Source organism: Nothobranchius furzeri, chromosome 4 (genome assembly GCF_043380555.1).
Source record: "Nothobranchius furzeri strain GRZ-AD chromosome 4, NfurGRZ-RIMD1, whole genome shotgun sequence".
In the NCBI taxonomy this organism is placed as follows: domain Eukaryota; kingdom Metazoa; phylum Chordata; class Actinopteri; order Cyprinodontiformes; family Nothobranchiidae; genus Nothobranchius; species Nothobranchius furzeri.
The window spans coordinates 14,936,871-14,958,686 of NC_091744.1; the positions used below are offsets into that span (position 1 = coordinate 14,936,871).

Genomic DNA, 21,816 nt, shown 5'->3' on the forward strand with positions numbered 1-21,816 from the left:
TCACTGGGCTAAATCAGATAACAAGCACTGGTTTTAATGGTGAACCCATATAAAGTTGATTGGAAAGTCCTAGTAGGTTTTTATTTTTGCTAAACAATCGGAAATAACTGGGAAGCTGAGATAAAACAAGTGTCTCAAGGTGTGGCTACACTCTAGGAAATTAAATGTTGAATGAACTCCTCCGAGTTATGTCAACTGGTTCCACTAAAACTTTGTGCTTAAATGTAAAGAGAATTTTACATTTACTTTTAACAAATATAACAGTTTATGTTACTCTTTACATAAGTTGTGTAACGTCCAGCATTGGTCAGTTTTTAGGCACTGTTTGACCATTCAACATCTGGTCAAAAGGAGACACGAGACTGCACGTGATCCCTTTAAATCAGCCTGCCTTCCTCACACCAGCTGGAGCTCAGAGCCTGCAGCTCTGACAGAGATAACGACATCATAACATTGGCATCCTGTTCTTCCCAGGGTCCCTCACAGAGCAAATTTACAAGCTAGATAATCATTAAATAAACATTTGTTTATTGCTACTTACAATAATTATAAAATAATGAAATGTTTCATTAATCTGTGCTCAATGATTGTTTTAGCATATTTACTTGACAAGGTCATAACATTTGCACTCACACAAGTACAAAGTAAGGTAAAGTTAAGTCCGTGACACATAATTAACCTTTTACCCAGATCAGAGCCAGAGGCATCCCTTGTTTTACCCATTTGTCTTCTACTTTAATGCTTTGCACTATTTGAATTGCTTTTATTTTTGATTTATTCATCATGTTTCACATTTCTCATGTACCATGTTCAGTGCCTTGGGCTTGCTGACAGGTTCGCGGAAGGTGCTTTATAAATAAAGCTTTGATTGATTGATTGATTGATTGATTGATTGATTGATTGAGAGCCTCCAGATCAAAGAAGGCGTGTGTCTCTGAGATTCTTGGTAACATCCAAACTTGTCAACCTCTGGTTGGCTACACAATCATAACATCATAACATTAAAACCAGATCACGCTGGTGATTCTTCAGTTCTAGAGAAGCTTCAGGCCGGCCACCTGAAGCAAAACCTCTTTAACCCACCAAAGCTTTTGACACGTCGCCAAAACCTTTTTTTTCCGCACCTGCAAAGCTGATACAAAAAGATAGTTCCTGCAGAACAAGCTGATTTGTTCAACTCCTTAAGAGTTATTCCTGAGATGCAAACTAGTTCCAACTGTTGTTACCTGGAGATGACTCTGGACTGACCTGGTCATACTGCAAGTTAGTCTACGGACTTTGGTACCAGGGTCTCAGACCCCCCCTTCACTGACATCTCGGATCCAAAAGGGCATCTCCACTTGGGTACGTAGAACGCAGTGAGATTGCATCTGGATGTGGGTTTTTGATAATAATCAACCTCATAGCTTAACACAAACCAAATTCTTTTACATCTAGAACTCAGCTCTCCAAGATACGGAAGTTCTGACCAACATCGCATCCACCCATAGGTTCCAGACATCGCCTTTAGTTCCATCCACTCACAGTAAATAATAATTAACCAATTTGTCAAGTTTTAATTGTTTGTAAAATAAATTCTTACTTTTATAACACTGACTGTTTTCTGAATCAAAACGAAGTGTGTACAATCCCCTAATAAATAAAGAATCCTAGAATCTTCTGATTAAACACAATAAAGACCAGGCAGGGTGATATTCTATATTTAGATAGAGTATCACAGCTTATTGGTCACAAGTAGAGTTAATATATGTATATATATACTGAGCTAAAGTGCCCAATTTACCTAACCCTACATATTGGCGAGCCAGCTAGACTTTATTAGAATTGTTCACTTCGTGTTGGTTCTGATTAATTAACTCTTCAAAACTACTATTTTCTGTGTCTGGGTGATAAACGAGGGCGATCTCTTTATTCGCCACCTGGGGACGCTGTCCCTACATATTTCAAACGGGGAGACCCCCCACCTGGGGTGCTACTCCCCTTTGTCATCCAAAGTCCATAAGCCTATGAAAGCTTCATTGAGCTAAACTGCAGGTAATTAACTATTTGTTGATATTTGAAGAGGGCTACATTTATTTGTGTGGTTTTGTCACTGTTGAAAAGCTTGTGTTACACTGGGTCAGGAAACGCTGATCTCCACTTAGCACTTAGCTACCGCTAATCCAGTCTGATCAACTGGTAATATTAGTATCCTAACGCCGCACAAAGGTCTAAGCCTGTTAGCTTAGTAAGCTAAATTAGCAAGGCCAACAACGCCCACGGACACGAATCCAGGGGCGCTGTCAACCGCTCGACGCAGCGTTTGCCTTTGTCATAACTCACTTTATGGGCTCGACACACGGGAGTCGACAAACGACCGCGATCAGCGAAATTTGTCGCTGTCGCTTTTATTACCTGACACACGGGAGGCGATCCGCGACAGCGGCCAGCGGCAAAGCCGTCTACGCGTTCTGTTCCATGGCGAAATCGAAACTTCGTTGTTTTGCTTGGCTGTGTCAGGTTGGAGGGAATTAAGGTTATTTAAGCAGTTCAGAGTTAATAAAGCAGTAGATATGATGTTTCACAAGGTGCTGCTAGAGTTATGTAAAATCTTACTTGTGATTTTACTATATAAAACATAATAATAATCAACTTCTCCTCCATGTTTGCTCGGAGATGTACGGAGCATCCTGTCCGCTCATTGGTCAGTGAATGAAATCTTCGTTGATTGGTCCTCGTCCGAGCGACAGCGATGAAAAGTTGAAAATGTTTCAACTTTCTTGGAGTGCGTCGCTGGGTCACCTGTGCACGACACGTGCACGAGCGCAAAATTTCACACGCAAGTTTTTCGCTTTTCGCTTAGTAGGAGGGAGACCCGCGATTATCGCTTTGTTGCGAATGTCTCATTGAAAATGAATGGAGCAGAGGCGATGTCGCCTCCCGTGTGTTGAGCCCATTACTCTACAAAACAAGCTCCCCGCATGTTTTAGTAGTTTTGGGCGTATTTTTGACTTTTATTGTGAGAAAGCGGTCTCCACCGGCCGTCCACCATTTTGGGATGGCGGCACTGTGCGTAACGGAGTGATGACGTCACGGAGTGACGCACATTACCCCTCCCGCACTGTTGTCTAGCGCTCTATCGCCATCTTGTGGCACCTCTGGTACATTACACTCTTTTTGTGTTTTCTGGTACATTACACTTAAATTGTTGACAAAACAATGTCTGCGGAAGAGCTTGCCTTTCCCACTGTGGGGAAATAAATTATTGATGCTGTTTTAACCTGTATAGGCTCTTCAAACCTTGATGCTGCTATAAAAATTCCATCTGAAAGTTTCTCCCCTTAACTGTGTTTTTATCTGATGATGAAAGTAAATTTATGCAATCTTTATTTTTTTAAATGACTAATTTCTGCCTGTTTTTTTGAAGCCCTGCTCCAGGCTAACTTTAGAACTAGAGTCTCACATAAACTGACAGTAAGTGGTTGATGAAGGTGCCTCCTCCCATGTGGTAAAGTGTGTCAGAATGATTGAGTTATGTAACTTACTCCAGCTCCATCAGACAGGACCGGGTCAAACAGGCTGTCAAGATAGCGATCCATCCCTCTCTGAGGCTCTAGTTCTGCAGAGAGAGACAGGAGGAGGAGTAGGCTGTACACTGCTCCGATCTGCTCAAATGTTTGCCTAAATAAGATATACCTTGGCTGAGTAGATCCAAGCCAGGTATGGCTGAAGGAATGTCATTGTTCATGTCAAACCCACCACCCAGCAAGCTTCTGGGGAACAATCAGAAACAACAGCAGGTTAAAGTGATGATAGATATGTTTTTTTATCTTTAAGCTAGAGCTTTAACATTGGTCACAATGACTGTTGGGTTAGAAACTTGACCAGTTTATATTTGACACCACTCTGCAGCCCTCTGCTGACCAAAAACTGCACTAGACACTTTTGTGGAGCAGGTAGGTGTCCTAGGGGGAGCGCTTTACCGGCTTTACGGCTGTTAGCTGGAATGCTAGCAGTTAGCATTTTCAGTTTGCCAATTGTCAATAAAAAGCACAAGAAGAGAAAAAAGTTTGCTTTTTCTGTTAGCATCATGGCGGAGCTTAGAAATAAAAGTAAGAGAGTAAAGTATTTGGAGGTGAAGCAAAGAGTTAAATCTGAGTGAATGCAGCCTACACTAGTTTGAGGGAGCTAAAGGAGGATACAAAATCCCAAACTGATGGTGACCTGGCTTTGTTGCTACTGGACTTGTAAGTGATAATATTTTTGTCCAACTGTGTGGATCTTCTTAATAAATGAATTGTTTTAGTATTAACTGGCTCATGTTAGTGTTAGCTCGTTGTTAGCATGAGCTACAGCAGGCTGCTGCAGGGTTGTTTACGACAGTTGTTATTCCACTTTCAACCAGAAGGGATGAGGAGCTGGAAACTGCTCTGTGTTACTTTAAAGGCACACTTGGCAGTTTGGCTTGCTATGAACACCCCCTAGTGTCTGTTTAGTAGAACCACATGCAAAACGTATCCCCTCGCTGTGCGTTTGTCTTTTTAACATCTTAATCTGAAAGCTGAAATGTCTCCCCAGTCTTCAGTAGTGTCTACAGGAGTGATTCATCACTAATATTAAACAAATCAGCTGTGTCCTTGATCTAAAACATGCAGGAAATGTTCCGGGAGCAGACTGGAACGCCAGGTATGTCAGCTCCATTTTTTACTAAGTCCAACAGACTGGCCCGGCACTCTGAAGTTGCAAATGTGGTATTCTGGCCACAGAGGGCGGTGGTGGTCTGAGTGACATTTCATTAACCTTGTAAAGGGGTAATTTCAGCACGTACTGGTTCAAGAAAACAATTTAAAAATATGAAAAAGCTGCATAGTATGGCTTTACCATCACTTCAACTTAACACAAGTACTTTTTTTTGTGATTACTTGACATCTAGAGAAATCATTTGCACACCTTTTTAAAATTTGATGTACATGTAAACAGTTGCTGATTTACACACTAGGCAGGTAAAATTCACCATTCATCAATCAGTTGGAGCTGGTTTTGTGTTTACCTGCTAGAAATAAGACCTTATTTGGCTTCATTAAAGGTCTTGATTTCCATCTGAGATAAATATCTGCCTCTCAAATAAGCTAAAGTCTGCATTATATATAATATTTCCAGAAACTGGTCTTTAAAAATGTCAGGAACCTAAGTCTATGTGTTCACATCAGTCTGCTGCAGTTAAAAATACATGACGAGTGGAGTGAACAAGAGCTGGGTCACTAAGGTTGTAGGTCAGATAAACAGGACGCTGACTGACAGCCCTCTGTGAAATCTGATCCACCATGACTGATGGCTGACGATGATTTACGAGTCAGTGGGCGTTAGTAAACATACACTGTTTCATCAAGTCATCATTTCATCTGGTCAAAGTGCTTTTAACAAACTGTGGATTCATGGATAAAGGTCACGGCCTGTGACAAGATGAAATCTAAGATGTTACATGGGTTGTCTAAATCTAGGTTTTTGATCTATTTTTCCTGGAAACAGAACACTCCGACCTTTTAAAAACGATTAAATCCAAAGGTTTTAAAAGGGAAACAAGCAAGACTTGAAACACTTTAGCTTAGAAGCCAAAGTCAAATGGAGGATGGTTAAAATAGTCACAGAATTGTAATTGAATGCAATAAAAAAGCTTGATTTAGCTGACTAATGTCACAGAGAAAAGGTGCATTTTCAAATAAATGACCAGGTGTCTAAAAATCACAAAATCAGCTACTGTGATGCATCATAAACCTGCTTAGTAACCATCCAGTGGTGAAAAATGAAGTGAAACAAAGTCATCCCTTTGGTTTCTGGCAGGTCTCATGAAATCTCAGTGATAGTGTGTGTGTGTGTGTGTGTGTGTGTGTGTGTGTGTGTGTGCTTGCTGTCTTACATGCTGGCATTGGGCCGCACTCTTGTTGGCTGCAGAGCGGAGATGATGAAGTAGCTGTTGTGCTTGGGGAAGTCAGCGGGGAGCTCCAGGTCTGACATCAAGTCAAAAATGAAGTCTGAGCCCTCCAATTCGACCCACTGAGCCGGCTCCTTAAGCAGCACTGACCAGCCTCGCCGGCCTTCCGTCACACCCCTACACACACACACACACACACACACACACACACACACACACACACACACACACACACACACACACACACACACACACACACACACACACACACACACACACACACACACAACATAAGTCATTACTTTTTAATAGATTAGGTGCTACTGTTTATTAAAGGTAAAGGGAAACCTGTGTTGTAGGATGTCTTTGGCAATCTCTTCTCCCGTTGTCCATGAATGCAATGGACACAGGAAGGACACACCTGGAGGAATAAAGTCACACCTATTTTAATTACATGATTAATTAAAAATGAAAACAACAATAAGGCAGCTTTTGCTTCATGGTCTGAAGGATTACAAGTCACTTCAGTTGGATGGTGAAATAGAAGTTTTAGAAACACACAGGCACGCATGCACGCACGCACGCACTCACACACACACACACACACCAGTGTTAACTAACCCTCAGCAGATGTGCCAAACAACCAGAGGACATTCACTGAGTTCAGATTAAGTAAAATGGAAAGGACCTGTCAGGGTCAAAGGTCAGGTTTGGTCAGAAACAACCAAACCAGACAAAGTCCTGACGCTATGAAAGGAATTTGAATGTTTGTTTTGTTGTCAGATTTGTCCAAGTTGCATTATTTAATGGTAACACAGCTATGACATAGTGTGGGTTTTTTGTAAATCAACAAAAAATTAACTGAAAGTAACTGAAGATTGATTTTTGTTTGCTAATATCTTGTTAAGGAACAGCAGGAGTGCGATGATCATAAATTGATAATTATTTTGCCGTTCCAGGAATTCACAAGTTACTGTTTGTTTTCTCACCATCGAAGCAATGCACGTGCAGAACAGTGTGGGCTTTCTTGCGATTGGCGGTCCACTCCAGCAGACAGGGTGGGTAAGTGCGGACGTACTCTGGACCGAGGCCCAGCCGCTGCAAAGCCTGAAGCAGACGGTGCTGACACACACAGTCATAGCCCTCTGGGCCGTAGTCTGACACAAACCTGTAGCAACAACAAGCCATATTTGATACTCACACACACGGTTCAGATGAGCACATTTTAGTCTCTTCAAATAAACACCTGAGACAACTGTGTGTCTTACTTAAGAAGAAACTTAGCCAGCCTCTGAGAGGGCAGGAAGGCAGACAGGCAGGAGGAGAGGAGGAGCCAGCCACGCTCTGAGTTCAGCATGTTAGGATTTCTCCACACCTGGAGGATGACAATGGGGTCCTGTCATAACGGGTCAGAAGAGTATAGTAAAAATAAAAAAAAACCAACTGCTTTTGGATTTACCTGATTGGCTATCTGGACCAGAATTTCATCTCTGAGGACCGGGTGTGAAAGTCCTCTTTGGATGATGTAGTTCCCAAACAGGTTCTCCTGAGCTCCATTCAAGTTTGGGTCACCCATAAACCTGAGTATCTACAAAAAAACACAACTCAACCTTAAATCAATTTCAGAATCAATATTTTATCTTCCAAATCAATGTGGTTGGTCACAGTCACCCAACTGCACATTTTTATTTAGGTGTTTAAATTTGCTGACATCAATGATTTTACTTCAATTTAAGGATTATTTTTGGACTGCTGGTGAGTGTAGCTGGATTTTACCAGTGACCTACGAATGCATCATGTACCAGAATAAAAACATTCAGAGATCCTTGTTTTAACTGTTCATCCAATCGGATCAGAGACTCCTCCAGAGGGGCGGTGAGCATCCCAAACAACGGCTCCTGCAATACAAACCAACACACACGGAGCTGTTAAACTCACACAAACACGCTACATACAGCAAGCAGCCGGGCTAGCTCATGTAGAAGTTTGAACAATTCTAAATAAGTTTTTACTTCAGTCGACGCTTATAGGCATGTGGTGGCTGTTAATTAAGGTGAGCACAATGAGACTGATGGACACCAATACAGCAGTGTGAGGTTGACGAGTTTATACCCTAAACATGGTCTGAATGTAGTGAGTCATGAGGTAGTTGTTGATGTCCAGGGGCAGAATCAGCTGAGGGTCCACCTGCACCTTTGGAGCCTGGACCACAGCCAAGCAGTCAGAATGCAGCTCCTCACCACCTGTGACACACACACACACACACACACACACACACACACACACACACACACACGCGCACGCACACACACACACACACACACACACACAAATATTTTTATACTGGTCAGTTGAGCCTAGAAATTAGCTTGCATTGACAGACTTCTCCCAAAGTATTTGCAGGTAGATGCAACATCATTTGTAGTATTTCTCGGAAAACATGCCTGTGTGCGTGTGTGTGCGTGTGCGTGCGTGTGTGTGTGTGTGTGTGTGTGTGTGTGCGTGTGCGTGCGTGTGTGTGTGTGTGCATGCGTGCGTGTGTTTGTGTGAGTGTGTGTGTGTGTGTGTCTGTGTCTGTGTGTGCATGTGAGAGTGCATGTGTGTGTACCTGAAGCTGCCTGCAGCAAGCCGGCCAGTTCAGCAGGAATGGGCAGAGTTGTTACGTTCACAACCTCTCGATTGATCCGATCCTACGTTATTCATGCACCAAAAGTAAACTTTTTGACATCACCTTCAGAGGAAACACACCCTTGTTTTCACCTTCACTCACCTCCTCCGCCTTCCTCGCAGGCTCCACCACTGTCTAACAGAAAGACAACAGTATCACACTTTCACACAGCTGCTCGTTTTTTAATCGCCTCCACAAAGACAAACGCCCCCCTGATGGCTCAAACTGTGTGTGCATACCCTCATGTAGCGCTGGCGGTTGACAATTAGCAGCACAGCAGAGCGAAGCTTGATGAGGTATTTTCTCCTGAGAGCAAACTTTTTTCTGTTGAGGGAATAAGAGGCTGCCTGTGTCAACAACTATACCAATAAAAGGACGAATATCAAGCATGAGAGATCCTGTCTTGAAAAACATATAACCTCCCTCTCTCACTTTTATGAGACTACTCATTGCAAATTGTTCAAGAAGACTCGTGCTGATGGCGTTACTAAACTTTCAGCACACATTTTTCAAAAAAGTGCCGTTCTTAATTCACTGAACGGCGATTAGCTATTAATGAAATCATCATAAACAATTGAAAGTGTTTAACCTTGACTATACTGCCTTTTTACTGCTTTATAACACCCTGTCATAAAATGGAGATTTGCATCACATGTGTGGGTTTTGCAGAACGTGAGCAGAATGAGAAACGCGTCAGCTTTGATGGATGAGCACTGCCTGAACTGTTCGGCCTTATCGACTCACATCAAGGTCAGAGAAACAGGTTTTCCGTGATACGGTTAGGCATGATCAGGCCAGTGAAACTAAACACTAAAGCCTCCGTTCCTGAGCTGCCGGCTGAAACTCCACACTCAATCGGAGGGATGTGCCAGAAAAAAAAGCTCAGATGTGCCAACCTCCGGTAATTAGACCGATAGTTTTTACATTGAAAAAAGGAGTCTCCCTTTATCAGGATGTTTCATGTTCTAGTAAGTATATTCGGACGTACATCTTACCTGGCCAGGTAGCCTCTGCAACGGCCTTGAAACAGAGTCATGCAACCCTTAAATTTGACAAAGTTCTTGCGGACAAAACACATGCGCGTGTATCTCTGCAGAGTCATGGCAGCGATGTCCAGCACACGATCACGCTTCCCCTCCAGCAGCTGGTACAAGTCTTCTTTCAGGAAAATCTAACACACACACACGTTTAAAATCAGTGTTTTCATATGCACTGTACATGCTTGCCCAGGCTTAATTTTATGCATGCATGTGTGTGTTTTAGGGCTCACCTTGCTAACTCCCACCTGATACGTGCCTTCTTTGGCTGGACAGAGTTTGTGGAGCATGGTAACGCAATTTTCTCCGTCTGCAGGCGGAGAATTCTCCAGGCAGAGCAGGGCTTTATATCTGTAGTCAAATATAGCACAAACATTACAAGGAGATTTGAATTCTCAAGGAAATCAGACGAAGCCCTCATAAAATCCAAAGCTGCAGCTTGTGCCTTCTAAATCTTCTAAATCTTAGACAGAGTGTAAATCTGTGTGCTCTGATTTGGAGCTAATAGGTGATCTGTGTATCCTGATTGCTCACGGCTTGGAGCTGTATGGGGTTTAATAGTTTCAGTGCGAATGCCCTTGACTGATTGCTGCTGTAAGTCAGATGACTTTGTCAGCATGTGGTGAGAGGTGCTGTGAGATCAATTGGTTTTATCTCCCTTCCTGCTGAAGGAGCTGACAAACACCAGACGGCTCTTTCAGCATGAAGAGATCGATTTCTGTGAGATGTATTATCTCTGAGGACAGGCAGTGATCACAGAGATTTTGACAAAGGGGTACGTGCAACGTTATTCAGGAAAAGGAAGCTGAGACGGTCTGTACTGTATTTATTGTATTTTAGTATTTGCAGCTGTGCTCTAAAGAGTGTGTTCCAAATCCTAGTGGAACAAACTTCTCAGGCTTCACTCAGGAGTGTCGGAGAAGGCTCCAGCTGACGAACTTCAGACTCGAGAGGAGCTTGTGTCTAAATCTAAATAAAGTTGATACCAAAGCCGTTTCAAATGAGTGCCGTTCCTGAGCCGACGTCATCTTTGTAGTTTTCTCCATCGCAGCTTTGGTGCTAGGCTCACACAATGTCCCTCCACAAACACATCGCTGTGATTGGCTAGACGTAATACTGGTTGGTCCTGCAGAGAAAAATCTTTTGCTACTGCTACAATTAGTCTATATTTGTAGGATAGGAACATCTTGCTAATGTGGCTTTGTTGGCGTGTTCAAGCCACGACCTTCAGTCTGCACTGTGGCAGGCCATGGTCCCCGTTCATCTCAACCGTCTATGTTCCAACCCTCACCGATGGTCATGTGATCCAGGCAGCTCAAAAGAGTTTTCTCTGTTGGGTGGGCAGACTCTGTGTTACTGATGAAGTGAGAAAATGTCCAGAGAGAGCTTGGAGTAGACCTGCTGCTCCACAGCATGGATCAGAAATGGAACTGGTTTGGGGATGTGATTAGGATCCCTCCTGCAGAGCACCTCCTTCTGCAGGTTTTTCAAACACATTTATATTCGTATGAGAACCTGGAGAAGATCCAGGACTTGCTGGAAGGATCCTCTCTGACCAGGGAATGCTTTAGGATCCCCCAGGAGGAGCTGGATAGTGTTGGTGAGAAGATATCTGGATTTCCTTCCTGGATCAGTTACCTCTGATCGAATTAATGGGTGGAAGGACTTTTTGAACCTATTTTAAAAACAAAAAGCTATGATTATTTTCATTTAGATATTTTTAATTTTCAGCTTGTTTCACCCCATATTTTCATGGCTGCCGTTGGGATTCGCTGCAGTCAGCATCTACTGTTTGTAAAGACACTGGGGCTAAAATGGGATTTAGTTGGTGCTACCCCCCCCCCCCCCCATTTCAAGGTTGCACTGTGTGCTCTGCTTGTGTGTGCACAGACTACAAAACCAGACTTCATTTGACAAACTATAAATAAGACAAGGTGCCACATCCCTCTGGTCTGCACACCCATCAGTCATTCTCCCGGTGTACTCACTCATAGTGTTTTTGCTACAAAAAGGAGGAAAGAAAATCAGAATAAAGAAATACCAATTAAAGAACTAAAAAAGTTCCTAATAATTATGTTAAACTTGTGTTATTTTATGTCCCACAGTGTGACTAAGAACTGAATCTGCAAAAGCTCTTTAAGTTGCCATAATTGTACTGTAATGACTGTGAAAACAAACAGGACAAAGAACAATGAGAGGGCCATTCAACAAATTGAGTGGGCAAATTATAAAATACGTTTTCAGCTTTTCAGTTTACAGGGAGTGCAGAATTATTAGGTAAATGAGTATTTTGTCCACATCATCCTCTTCATGCATGTTGTCTTACTCCAAGCTGTATAGGCTCGAAAGCCTACTACCAATTAAGCATATTAGGTGATGTGCATCTCTGTAATGAGAAGGGGTGTGGTCTAATGACATCAACACCCTATATCAGGTGTGCATAATTATTAGGCAACTTCCTTTCCTTTGGCAAAATGGGTCAAAAGAAGGACTTGACAGGCTCAGAAAGGTCAAAAATAGTGAGATATCTTGCAGAGGGATGCAGCAGTCTTAAAATTGCAAAGCTTCTGAAGCGTGATCATCGAACAATCAAGCGTTTCATTCAAAATAGTCAACAGGGTCGCAAGAAGCGTGTGGACAAACCAAGGCGCAAAATAACTGCCCATGAACTGAGAAAAGTCAAACGTGCAGCTGCCAAGATGCCACTTGCCACCAGTTTGGCCATATTTCAGAGCTGCAACATCACTGGAGTGCCCAAAAGCACAAGGTGTGCAATACTGAGAGACATGGCCAAGGTAAGAAAGGCTGAAAGATGACCACCCCTGAATAAGACACACAAGCTGAAACGTCAAGACCGGGCCAAGAAATATCTCAAGACTGAGTTTTCGAAGGTTTTATGGACTGATGAAATGAGAGTGAGCCTTGATGGGCCAGATGGATGGGCCCGTGGCTGGATTGGTAAAGGGCAGAGAGCTCCAGTCCGACTCAGACGCCAGCAAGGTGGAGGTGGAGTACTGGTTTGGGTTGGTATCATCAAAGATGAGCTTATGGGGCCTTTTCAGGTTGAGGATGGAGTCAAGCTCAACTCTCAGTCCTACTGCCAGTTCTGGAAGACACCTTCAAGCAGTGGTGCAGGAAGAAGTCTGCATCCTTCAAGAAAAACATGATGTTCATGCAGGACAATGCTCCATCACACGCGTCCAAGTACTCCACAGCGTGGCTGGCAAGAAAGGGTATAACAGAAGAAAAACTAATGACATGGCCTCCTTGTTCACCTGATCTGAACCCCATTGAGAACCTGTGGTCCATCATCAAATGTGAGATTTACAAGGAGGGAAAACGGTACACCTCTCTGAACAGTGTCTGGGAGGCTGTGGTTGCTGCTGCACGCAATGTTGATGGTGAACAGATCAAAACACTGACAGAATCCATGGATGGCAGGCTTTTGAGTGTCCTTGCTAAGAAAGGTGGCTATATTGGTCGCTGATTTGTTTTTGTATTGTTTTTGAATGTCAGAAATGTATATTTGGGAATATGGAGATGTTATATTGGTTTCACTGATAAAAATAAATAATTGAAATGGGTATATATTTGTTTTTTGTTAAGTTGCCTAATAATTATGCACAGTAATAGTCACCTGCACACACAGATATCCCCCTAAAATAGCAAAACTAAAAACAAACTAAAAACTACTTCCAAAAACATTCAGCTTTGATATTAATGAGTTGTTTGGGTTCATTGAGAACATGGTTGTTGTTCAATAAGAAAATTATTCCTCAAAAATACAACTTAAGTAATAATTCTGCACTCCCTGTATTTGAATTATTAGCTCACCAGGGAGCTTAATAATTTAGATGAATACAGATGCAGCATGACTTTAAGTGTACACTGTAAGGCAGACGTATAGGAATGATTTACATTTTGTTGTAATAAAACACTTTCTTCACTACCTCCTTTAGGTACTGCTGCTTGGCGAACACTTGTCTGTCATTTAGGACAGAATGAGAAATGACTGGGGTCTCCAAGCTGACAGGAAAACTGGTATAGGTTTGTTCTTCTCATGCGCTTTCTAATAAATGCTCTGATCAGTAGATAAAATATGGTCCTGTACCTCCTATGTGATGGGGGAAAATCTGCTGAGGGCTCACTGCAGTTTACAAGAAATAAAATAAAATGCAGGTTAGCATAGTAGGTTTGCAAAATAAACATCCAGTGAGAGTTCTGGATTCATTTGGACCCTAACATTGATATTAACCAGAAACAAACCTTGTCAAGAAGCTGTGAAAGGGCATTCTGATTGGATAGCCCTGCTTCCTTATATGGATGGTCTCCATGATACCAGAGTAATGCAGCTGAGTGTTAACCAACTCCAAGTCAAACACTCCTGGCTCCTGAAAACACAACACAAATGCACACACACACACACACACACACACACACACACACACACACACACACACACACACACACACACACACACACACACACACACACACACACACGTGTGTGAGCTGTGTATTTGAGATGAAAGCATAATGAATCAAAAATCAAACCACTGCAAACCTGCACACATCACCCAACCTGCAAATATACCTTGAAATGATTTGGCTTGATGCATCGCACAAAATGAGGGTTACACCTGTCACCGATAGATAAGAAGAGATGCATTGACAAATGAAATGCTGAATGAGTAAATATTTTAAAGGGTTTAGTTTAGGAAAGCTGACCTCGGCACTAAAGAGAATTAAGGCTTTCAGAGGAAAGCAGCAATAAATGAAATGTTTTAATACTGGGAACTAAATATTGTGAGTGATCGGACCCTATAAGGCTGTCAGAAATAATCAAACTCTCCAAAACTAATTCAGTTTAAGAACAACGTGATGTTACTGATAGGATACTGTTTCTATTGTTATCCTAAAGTTTCTCATCATTACTGATGTACAGTTTGACCCTTTGCTGTGCCACAATAATTCAATATTTAACGTGCAAATAATGTGAGCACTTAATAAGATGGAAATACTCCTAGATCAGATAATTGAGTAAATGGTGTGATTGAACCTTTCCATCTTGTCCAGCAGCTCCTGCAGGCTGCTCTGAAACTTTGCGCTGACTGTGTTGGCCTGATGACGTCGTGCTGTGCTGCCGCGCCTCACATTGGACCGCTGCAGTGACAAAGACTCTGAGTGCTTCAGGAAGAGGCTCGATATCATCTGGACGCAAAATAGAGACAACAGAGCGACTCTGCGTAAACACAGAGAGGAAACAGTGTGTAGGTAGAAAAAAAAAACAACAAGATAGAGTTCTGCTCACTCTGTTCTTGCTCTGGATGAAGAGGTCTAAAACATCCTGACGAACCATGTCAAAGTTCTTATCCAAGAATTTGTGCACCTGGAACCGACATGGTTGGACAAATATAAGAAACGTTTTTGTTGGTTTTGTTTATTTTCAGCGTTATCAATATTCTGACAGACGGCTAATCCCAAATTCAGGAATATAGAATTTTGTTCAGGACTTGATTTTAAATAAGTTTATGAACTTTTTTTGTAGCTTTTAACAAAACCATAACAAAAACTACATAATTACCTCTTTTAAATTTCCCTATGAATTTTGCCAGGGCTTGACTTTTCATAATAAATATATCACATTTATAGTACCAAACAACACATGTACAAACTAGTGTGGTTCACTCGTTTAATCAGTACATGTGCAGTGATCTCTAGTAGGAATCAATACCTTGTAAGTTGTACAAAAAGCTCAAGTGCGCCAGCTCCAGGAACTAGAAGTGAGCCACATCAGAACTGAGCTGAACACCGCAGGATTTGGAGTCTTGTTTCCTGATATTTGGGCATCTCGCTTCGGGTTGGCTAGCTGCTGTCTTTTGGAATTGCTAATGCTAGCGGTTAGCCTTTATTAGTTGAGGCGTTTTCTGTTCTCTCAGGACACTAAAACAACAACAGCCTTCCCCATCGTGAGTCAAGATAGGTGAGTGCATGAATGTTAAGAGACTGTGCGATGTAGGTCAGTCAGGATCTTTAAATCCTAGAGTTTCACCCTTTTTTCTATCACAAGCTAATGCAGGAGGTAGGTGTAGGAGACTATTTTCATGTTCAGCCTGTGTAAAAAGCTCAGAGTGATTATATTCAGAAAGAATCAATAAAAATGATTTTTCAGGGTTCCACACCTGTAATCTTGACCACATGATCGAATGTTTTAAATTCTTTTATTCCTCAGAAATCACAAGAATGTGTTTGGTTGATCAGATTTTTAGAAGAAGAAAGAAAGAAAGAAAACAATATTTTATATAGCAACGCTCAAGATAAAAATCATCAGGCGCTTCCCAAGAACAAAAACTAAAAAACTAAAAAAATATGTATTTTTTATTATTAAAAAATACAAAAATTAGAAAAAAATTGTGGGTTAAATGTGAGTAAAGAGAGGGAGAAAATGAATAAGAAACAGGGAAATCAGTGGATCCTATGTTATAGCCACAGCTGCCCTGGGGCACACTGACACAGGTGAGGCTCTCCAAGCTCCTCTGACCATCCGCAGGCAAGGTGGTTAAGTGTCTTGCCCAGGGACACAACAGCAGCATTCTCTGGCTGGAGCCAGGATTGAACTTGCAACCTTCTGATTACTAGACAACATCCTGAGCGACTGCTGCCCCTAACTTTGTCACCTCACTGTGAGAGTGCCTCTGAACTTCCATTAAAACTGGCTTTACGTGAACAGAGTATTAATTCAAAGAGACACTGTGTTGTTTTTACCATTAATCTCTGGAAATATCCATCAATAGGAATCATTATTAATGTTATTATTATTTTGTAGGGAAGGGCATAAACACTGTTCAAAAGCATTGTGTGAATAACAATGATGGCATTATTGAACGCTGGGCTGATTAACTGATGAATTACAGTAATTATTTTCTGAGCTGCTAATCAAGAAATCCTTCGACACAAATCATTGAACCAGAAAAATGAACAAACTAAACTTGAGCAAACTGAAGACATTAAAAACAACTGCACCTGATAGGTAACCTTCCCTGCGTAGTGTTTCAAGGTGAACTCTGGCAGTGGCATCTTTGGCCTGGCATACAGCGAGTTGTTTCCATGGTGATAGTGGCACTTCTGTAGGAAGGTGTGGTCTGTTGCCTGGTGATAATTGGAGACGGTTAACGGTCGATGTGCAGAGGAGACTACGTAAATGTCAACAGCACGAGCTCCTGTTGCCTGTTTGTGTTCTGTGTATTGCTTCAGTCCGTTCCTGGTGGAGCGCCACTCTCATTCCACACTGAGCTATGGAGACCTTGTAACACATTTATCTCAATATGAGCTGAGTTGTCTGCTTCTGTATGGCAATGATGACAGCAGCAGGTCGAGACAATTAAGTCAGCGTGTATAATAGTATTTTATTGATCTGAGCCGACTGCACTAAAGTCCCACGGATCATGGAGATCCACTTTCTTTTTAAAACTCCATCTCTTTAAAAGAAAAATGAGGCACGGACTATTTCAGTATGTTATTAACGAAAGTTACTCATTCTGCAAAGCACAATGAAATTATTTAGGTTCTCAAAAGTTTTGCTTCATTAAATCTTAAGTTAATTTAAAACACACAAGTGTTGCGCGTGCACTTGCCTCTGAGAGTTGAACCATTGAGTCCTGGTGGAAAATATTTATAACAAGGTGATGATGTAAAAGGAGCTTTTGTCTTTTTTGTGTCACATGCTCATGCATTGATTTAGAGTTTGCTCACATCTACATTATCTGTGTATTACAGCAGAGGGTTTACCTGGGGGAAGCCACACTGGTCATCCAGTATGCGTAGTATCCCATGAGGCTTTGCAGAAATGAGGTCCAAACACGCCTGATTGTTGTTGAAGGGTTGTGGCTGCCATCCAATCTGCTCTCGCATGTACTCCTCCTGCAGAGCAAAATTAGGAAATACCTGCCAAGTTAGCTCATAACTGGAAGACTGATTAATTTGTCAAGGATTCAACTTTAAAGTGGACATACTCCTATTACTTCAATAAATCTGCTGTGGTGTAGTGGGAATGAATGCCTTGTGAGTTTTTTCTGTGGGAACAAAAACCTCTGGCGCTGCTGTTTCAGGAAGTAGAAGTTAGTTGGAGGAGTGGTGGGGCAGAATATACAGAATTTGCAGTCTTACTCATTAATATTCATTATATGTGGATATCTTGCCTCTGATTGGCTAAAAGCAAGAAAACGTTTTGCTGCTTCATTTCACTCTTCTTTCTTGTGGAAAAAATACAACTTTGATGTTTTATCTTTGATGGGTATTTTTATTATTTTTTATATTTTGACTGTATTTTATTAGTAATTATTTTTGCTGATTTATTTTTGTTGTCATTAATTATTATTATTATTGTAAATGTAATTGTTTAATTTTTGAATTCATTTGTCCCTTGAATTCTATGTATAAAATTGATTTTGTAAATAGGGTAGGCATAAAAAGCTAGGTGTCAGAGTCTAAGCCCCCAGGCCGGGCTCTCCCAGCTGACCGGCTTCCGTCTTGGACCACATTACCCAGCATGCCCCTCGCGGGGATTCCCTCCACGTTGCACCTGCGTCAATCCATGTCTATATATGGAAGACGCCACACCGGCTCTTCACTCAGTCATCGTTCCACCGTGATCCATGATCAGAGTATTCGGAAGCTAATACAGCTTAACCTCCACCTTTCCTACTCAGACCTCATCCAACCTTCAGCATTTCCAGCACCGCTTTCAGTCAGCAGTCTGTAATAAAAGCTCTTACTCCCAAACCCAGTCTTCGAGTCTGACACTAGGCTTCAGCTTACACCTTTTGGTTATTCTACTTGTAATCCTTGTATTATTGCGTATTTTTTCCTTTTCTTATCTTTAAAATAACCAAATAAACAATGTTGATTGACTGACTGATTGATTGATTGATTGATTGATGATTGGTTGATTGATTGATTGATTGAAATAACGCAAACCTGAAGGAGTTCTGCCATGTTTTGGAGTTGCGGATGCTAACGGTTAGCTTACACTAGCTGAGACATGCTCTGTTCTCTCCGACGCTAAACCAACAACAGCATTCCTTGTTGCAGGCCTAGATGGGGCGACGGTGGCACAGGAGTTAAGTGCTCGCCCTGTAATCGGAAGGTTGCAGGTTCGAGCCCCGCTCAGTCTGTCGCTGTCGTTGTGTCCTTGGGCAAGACACTTAACCCACGTTGCCTGCTGGTGGTGGTCGGAGGGACCGGTGGCGCCAGTGCTCGGCAGCCTCGCCTCTGTCAGTGCACCCCAGGGCAGCTGTGGCTACATTGTAGCTCATCCCCACCAGTGTGTGAATGTGTGTGTGAATGGGTGAATGACTGATTGTGTTGTAAAATGCCTTGGGGGGTTTCAAGAACTCTAGAAGGCACTATATCAAATACAGGCCATTTACCATTTACCATTTAGATGAGTCCATGAATGCAAATTTTCAGTGTTACTTAGATGCGAGTGGCTTTTTCAAATTTGAGCATTTCCCCGTTTATATTTTTGGTGGCTAATGCAGGAAATAAGGGTAGAACCCTTCAAGTGAAACTCAGAGAACCTCCGCTTTAAAAGTCATCAAAAAAGTTTGTTAGTAGGGGTGTAAGAAAATATTGATATGACAATATATCGTGATATATTTCCCTGCAATATTATATCGATATTTAAAAGCTGTGTCTCCAATTTTTGGAAGAATTTACATGCAGACCTTTGTGTGTTCTTTTTTAGTTTTGGTGCAATTCAAACACTGACCACTAGTTGGCAGCAGTGTGCAATGGGCTTTGTTACCTTTAATTGAAACACAAATCCCTCTATTATGGTTCAGATGCGTCATGTTAAACACGTTATGCATCAGTTTGGACTGTTTATTGCATTTTCTTAAAATAGATTCCGTCTAAAAATCTTGCTAATATCGTCTGGCTGAATGTGTCGCAACATATCGTACTGTCTCCCCTGCATTGTGATACGTATTGTATCGCCAGAATTTCCCCAATACACATCCCTAGTCAGTTAATTTCCTTTCGTCTAAACGTCAGTTACCTTTAGTCTACATATACATGTAACAGTCCAAATTTTTGACTCATTGTGTAGGGTAGCGTTACCTATAAGCATGAGAACCCTAATTTGTCTTTTCTGACCTGCTCCTCCTGAAAGATGACTCGGTTAAAGTAGAACTGCAAAGTTTCATTTGCATAGTTGATGCACAGTTGCTCATAACTGTTCACTTGTAGCTCCTGAAGGGTGGCAAGAGAAGACATTTGTGGATGGGAGATTTTAGACAATGCCACAGTAACACCAACGATTTCTTTGTAGTGTGACCTCAAATCCATATATGTCCAACACAGAGATGGAAAGGGCTTCATTGCGAGGGTACACGCGTCCGTTGATGCGCTCCGTCAGCCAGCCGAACAGCAGTGAGTACAGGATCTTGGCAACAGCATCTCTATGAGAAACACACACAATAATGTTTCTATGGAAACAGAAAACCCAGTTCCTATGGAAACAGAAGACATCTGAAAAATCTCCCTTCATGCCCTGACGTCCTCTGTCCTCACGTTGCCTCTACCAAAGATTGGAAAGGAACATCAAAGACTCTTTGCCCCCCCCCCCCCCCCCCCCCCCCCCCCCCCCCCGTAGTCTGCTGGCATGTTTCTCTTTCCAACCAGAAAGGGTTAAAAAGGAGATTGAACACATTTAAGGGGCTTACACAATACAGCCAGGGTGGCTTCTGTTGCTAGATGTTCAAAAGGAGGAAATAGGTGTTTACTGAGCCTTTTCCACAATCACTCACCTGGCATCCAAAGCGCTCTCCACAGTCAGTGGAGTGTAGATCTTTTCCATCACTGCATCCTGAAGGGAGGGAGGGTGTCAAACGCATCCTTTATCTGACAACACATTTATTACTGTGGAAATAATCCTAAAGGAGTGAGATGTGTCAGGTTTATATGCAATGGGATGACTACTCACTGTCATTTTGTAGGTGACAGATTTTTGCAAGCTCTCAGGTGAGACCTGCAGAAGCTCTGCTACCACCCTGAGCTCATGAGCACTCACCACCGATGCAGCCTCCTGGCCCTCAGCCTGCAGGGGCACACATCCATTATCACCTGTTTCTTTCATCATTATCATTCAGCTGGAACACTGAATAAATTTAAGAGTGCATTTATGTCAACGTGACTGTGACTGAAGAAGAAACCTGATGTGGCTGGAAGTAGACGTTCCCCAGGTGAAGCACAGAGGACAGAAGGCTGTAAATGCTGTTTAGCTCCTCTGGGGTGAAACACAGGATGTCCATGGCATTCAGTAAACGTCTGAAGTCCCCCCCATCATCCTTCCCCACTATGGTGCAGTCACCTCCCTGCAAGCATATACATGTGCTGTTATTACCAAAAACATCATTGACTCATCTACTCAGAGTCTGATTAACAGAGTTTATCAGCCACTCTCTCCCTTGATGCCAACTCATCCGTGTGTTTACTAGATGATTTCCATCTCTAGGTATTGGGTAACTCTCTTAATGATGACACGAACACTAATATTTCAAAGCTGCATTTAATATCTTGAAACAATCCAGAGCCTAGTTTACGCCAGTCAGTATAGCTGAGGAAATAGAAATAGGAAACAAAAGATAAATGATGGATGATGTGATGGGCTCAAACTAGTCAAATGCATTTGAATACTGAATGGTAAATTCAAGCTGTTATACTGAAAGTAAAAGAAAAATATTAATCCTAGGATTTTTCACAGTTTTGTAGGTGAATACAGTAATCTTTGAACCAAGATTTTGCTCAGACAAGTGAAAAGTGAGTTGCCATAGTCTAAGCGTGAGGAGATGAAGGTGTGGATAACAGGTTCAGAGCATAATAGAATTGGACTCAGCTTAGCAATGTTAGTGAGTGTTTGTAGAAGATAGTTTTCACTTGAAAGAACTTAACCCTTTGATGCATAATGGTCACTACAGTGGACAGCTACTCAAAATTGTTATTTATTTGTTTTTGCTATTAAGCACAGCTGTTGAAGACTTTATTGCATCTGAGCCCCTCCATTTGGACTTCAGCAAGCCAAGCCAACATATTTCATGCTCAGAATGCACGCTGTCCACTGAGGTGGACATTGTAGTGGAAAATAGTGTATATATTTTTACACTGTAATTAGATCCAGATATTATAATCAGAAGGGGTTGT

At 42.0% G+C, this 21,816-nt stretch overlaps 1 protein-coding gene across 1 annotated transcript in view; it reads right to left on the reverse strand.

Annotated features, from left to right (window-relative positions):
* myo15ab (myosin XVAb) overlaps window positions 1-21,816 on the reverse strand; it is a 103,134-nt gene that overhangs the window by 35,218 nt on the left and 46,100 nt on the right. Inside the window, exons 22-46 of the mRNA XM_070550631.1 lie at window positions 20,829-20,990; window positions 20,600-20,713; window positions 20,424-20,482; window positions 19,952-20,075; window positions 19,771-19,866; window positions 17,404-17,535; window positions 16,639-16,764; window positions 14,927-15,004; window positions 14,675-14,826; window positions 14,210-14,255; window positions 13,883-14,007; window positions 9,850-9,967; window positions 9,575-9,750; window positions 8,819-8,903; window positions 8,682-8,714; window positions 8,520-8,601; window positions 8,024-8,154; window positions 7,714-7,809; window positions 7,371-7,499; window positions 7,180-7,286; window positions 6,901-7,079; window positions 6,260-6,332; window positions 5,897-6,088; window positions 3,676-3,752; window positions 3,525-3,598 (exon numbers count right to left, since the gene is read on the reverse strand). Coding sequence (XP_070406732.1) covers window positions 3,525-3,598; window positions 3,676-3,752; window positions 5,897-6,088; window positions 6,260-6,332; window positions 6,901-7,079; window positions 7,180-7,286; window positions 7,371-7,499; window positions 7,714-7,809; window positions 8,024-8,154; window positions 8,520-8,601; window positions 8,682-8,714; window positions 8,819-8,903; window positions 9,575-9,750; window positions 9,850-9,967; window positions 13,883-14,007; window positions 14,210-14,255; window positions 14,675-14,826; window positions 14,927-15,004; window positions 16,639-16,764; window positions 17,404-17,535; window positions 19,771-19,866; window positions 19,952-20,075; window positions 20,424-20,482; window positions 20,600-20,713; window positions 20,829-20,990 — 2,766 coding nt within the window. The remainder of the gene's footprint in view (window positions 1-3,524; window positions 3,599-3,675; window positions 3,753-5,896; window positions 6,089-6,259; window positions 6,333-6,900; window positions 7,080-7,179; window positions 7,287-7,370; window positions 7,500-7,713; window positions 7,810-8,023; window positions 8,155-8,519; window positions 8,602-8,681; window positions 8,715-8,818; window positions 8,904-9,574; window positions 9,751-9,849; window positions 9,968-13,882; window positions 14,008-14,209; window positions 14,256-14,674; window positions 14,827-14,926; window positions 15,005-16,638; window positions 16,765-17,403; window positions 17,536-19,770; window positions 19,867-19,951; window positions 20,076-20,423; window positions 20,483-20,599; window positions 20,714-20,828; window positions 20,991-21,816) is intronic.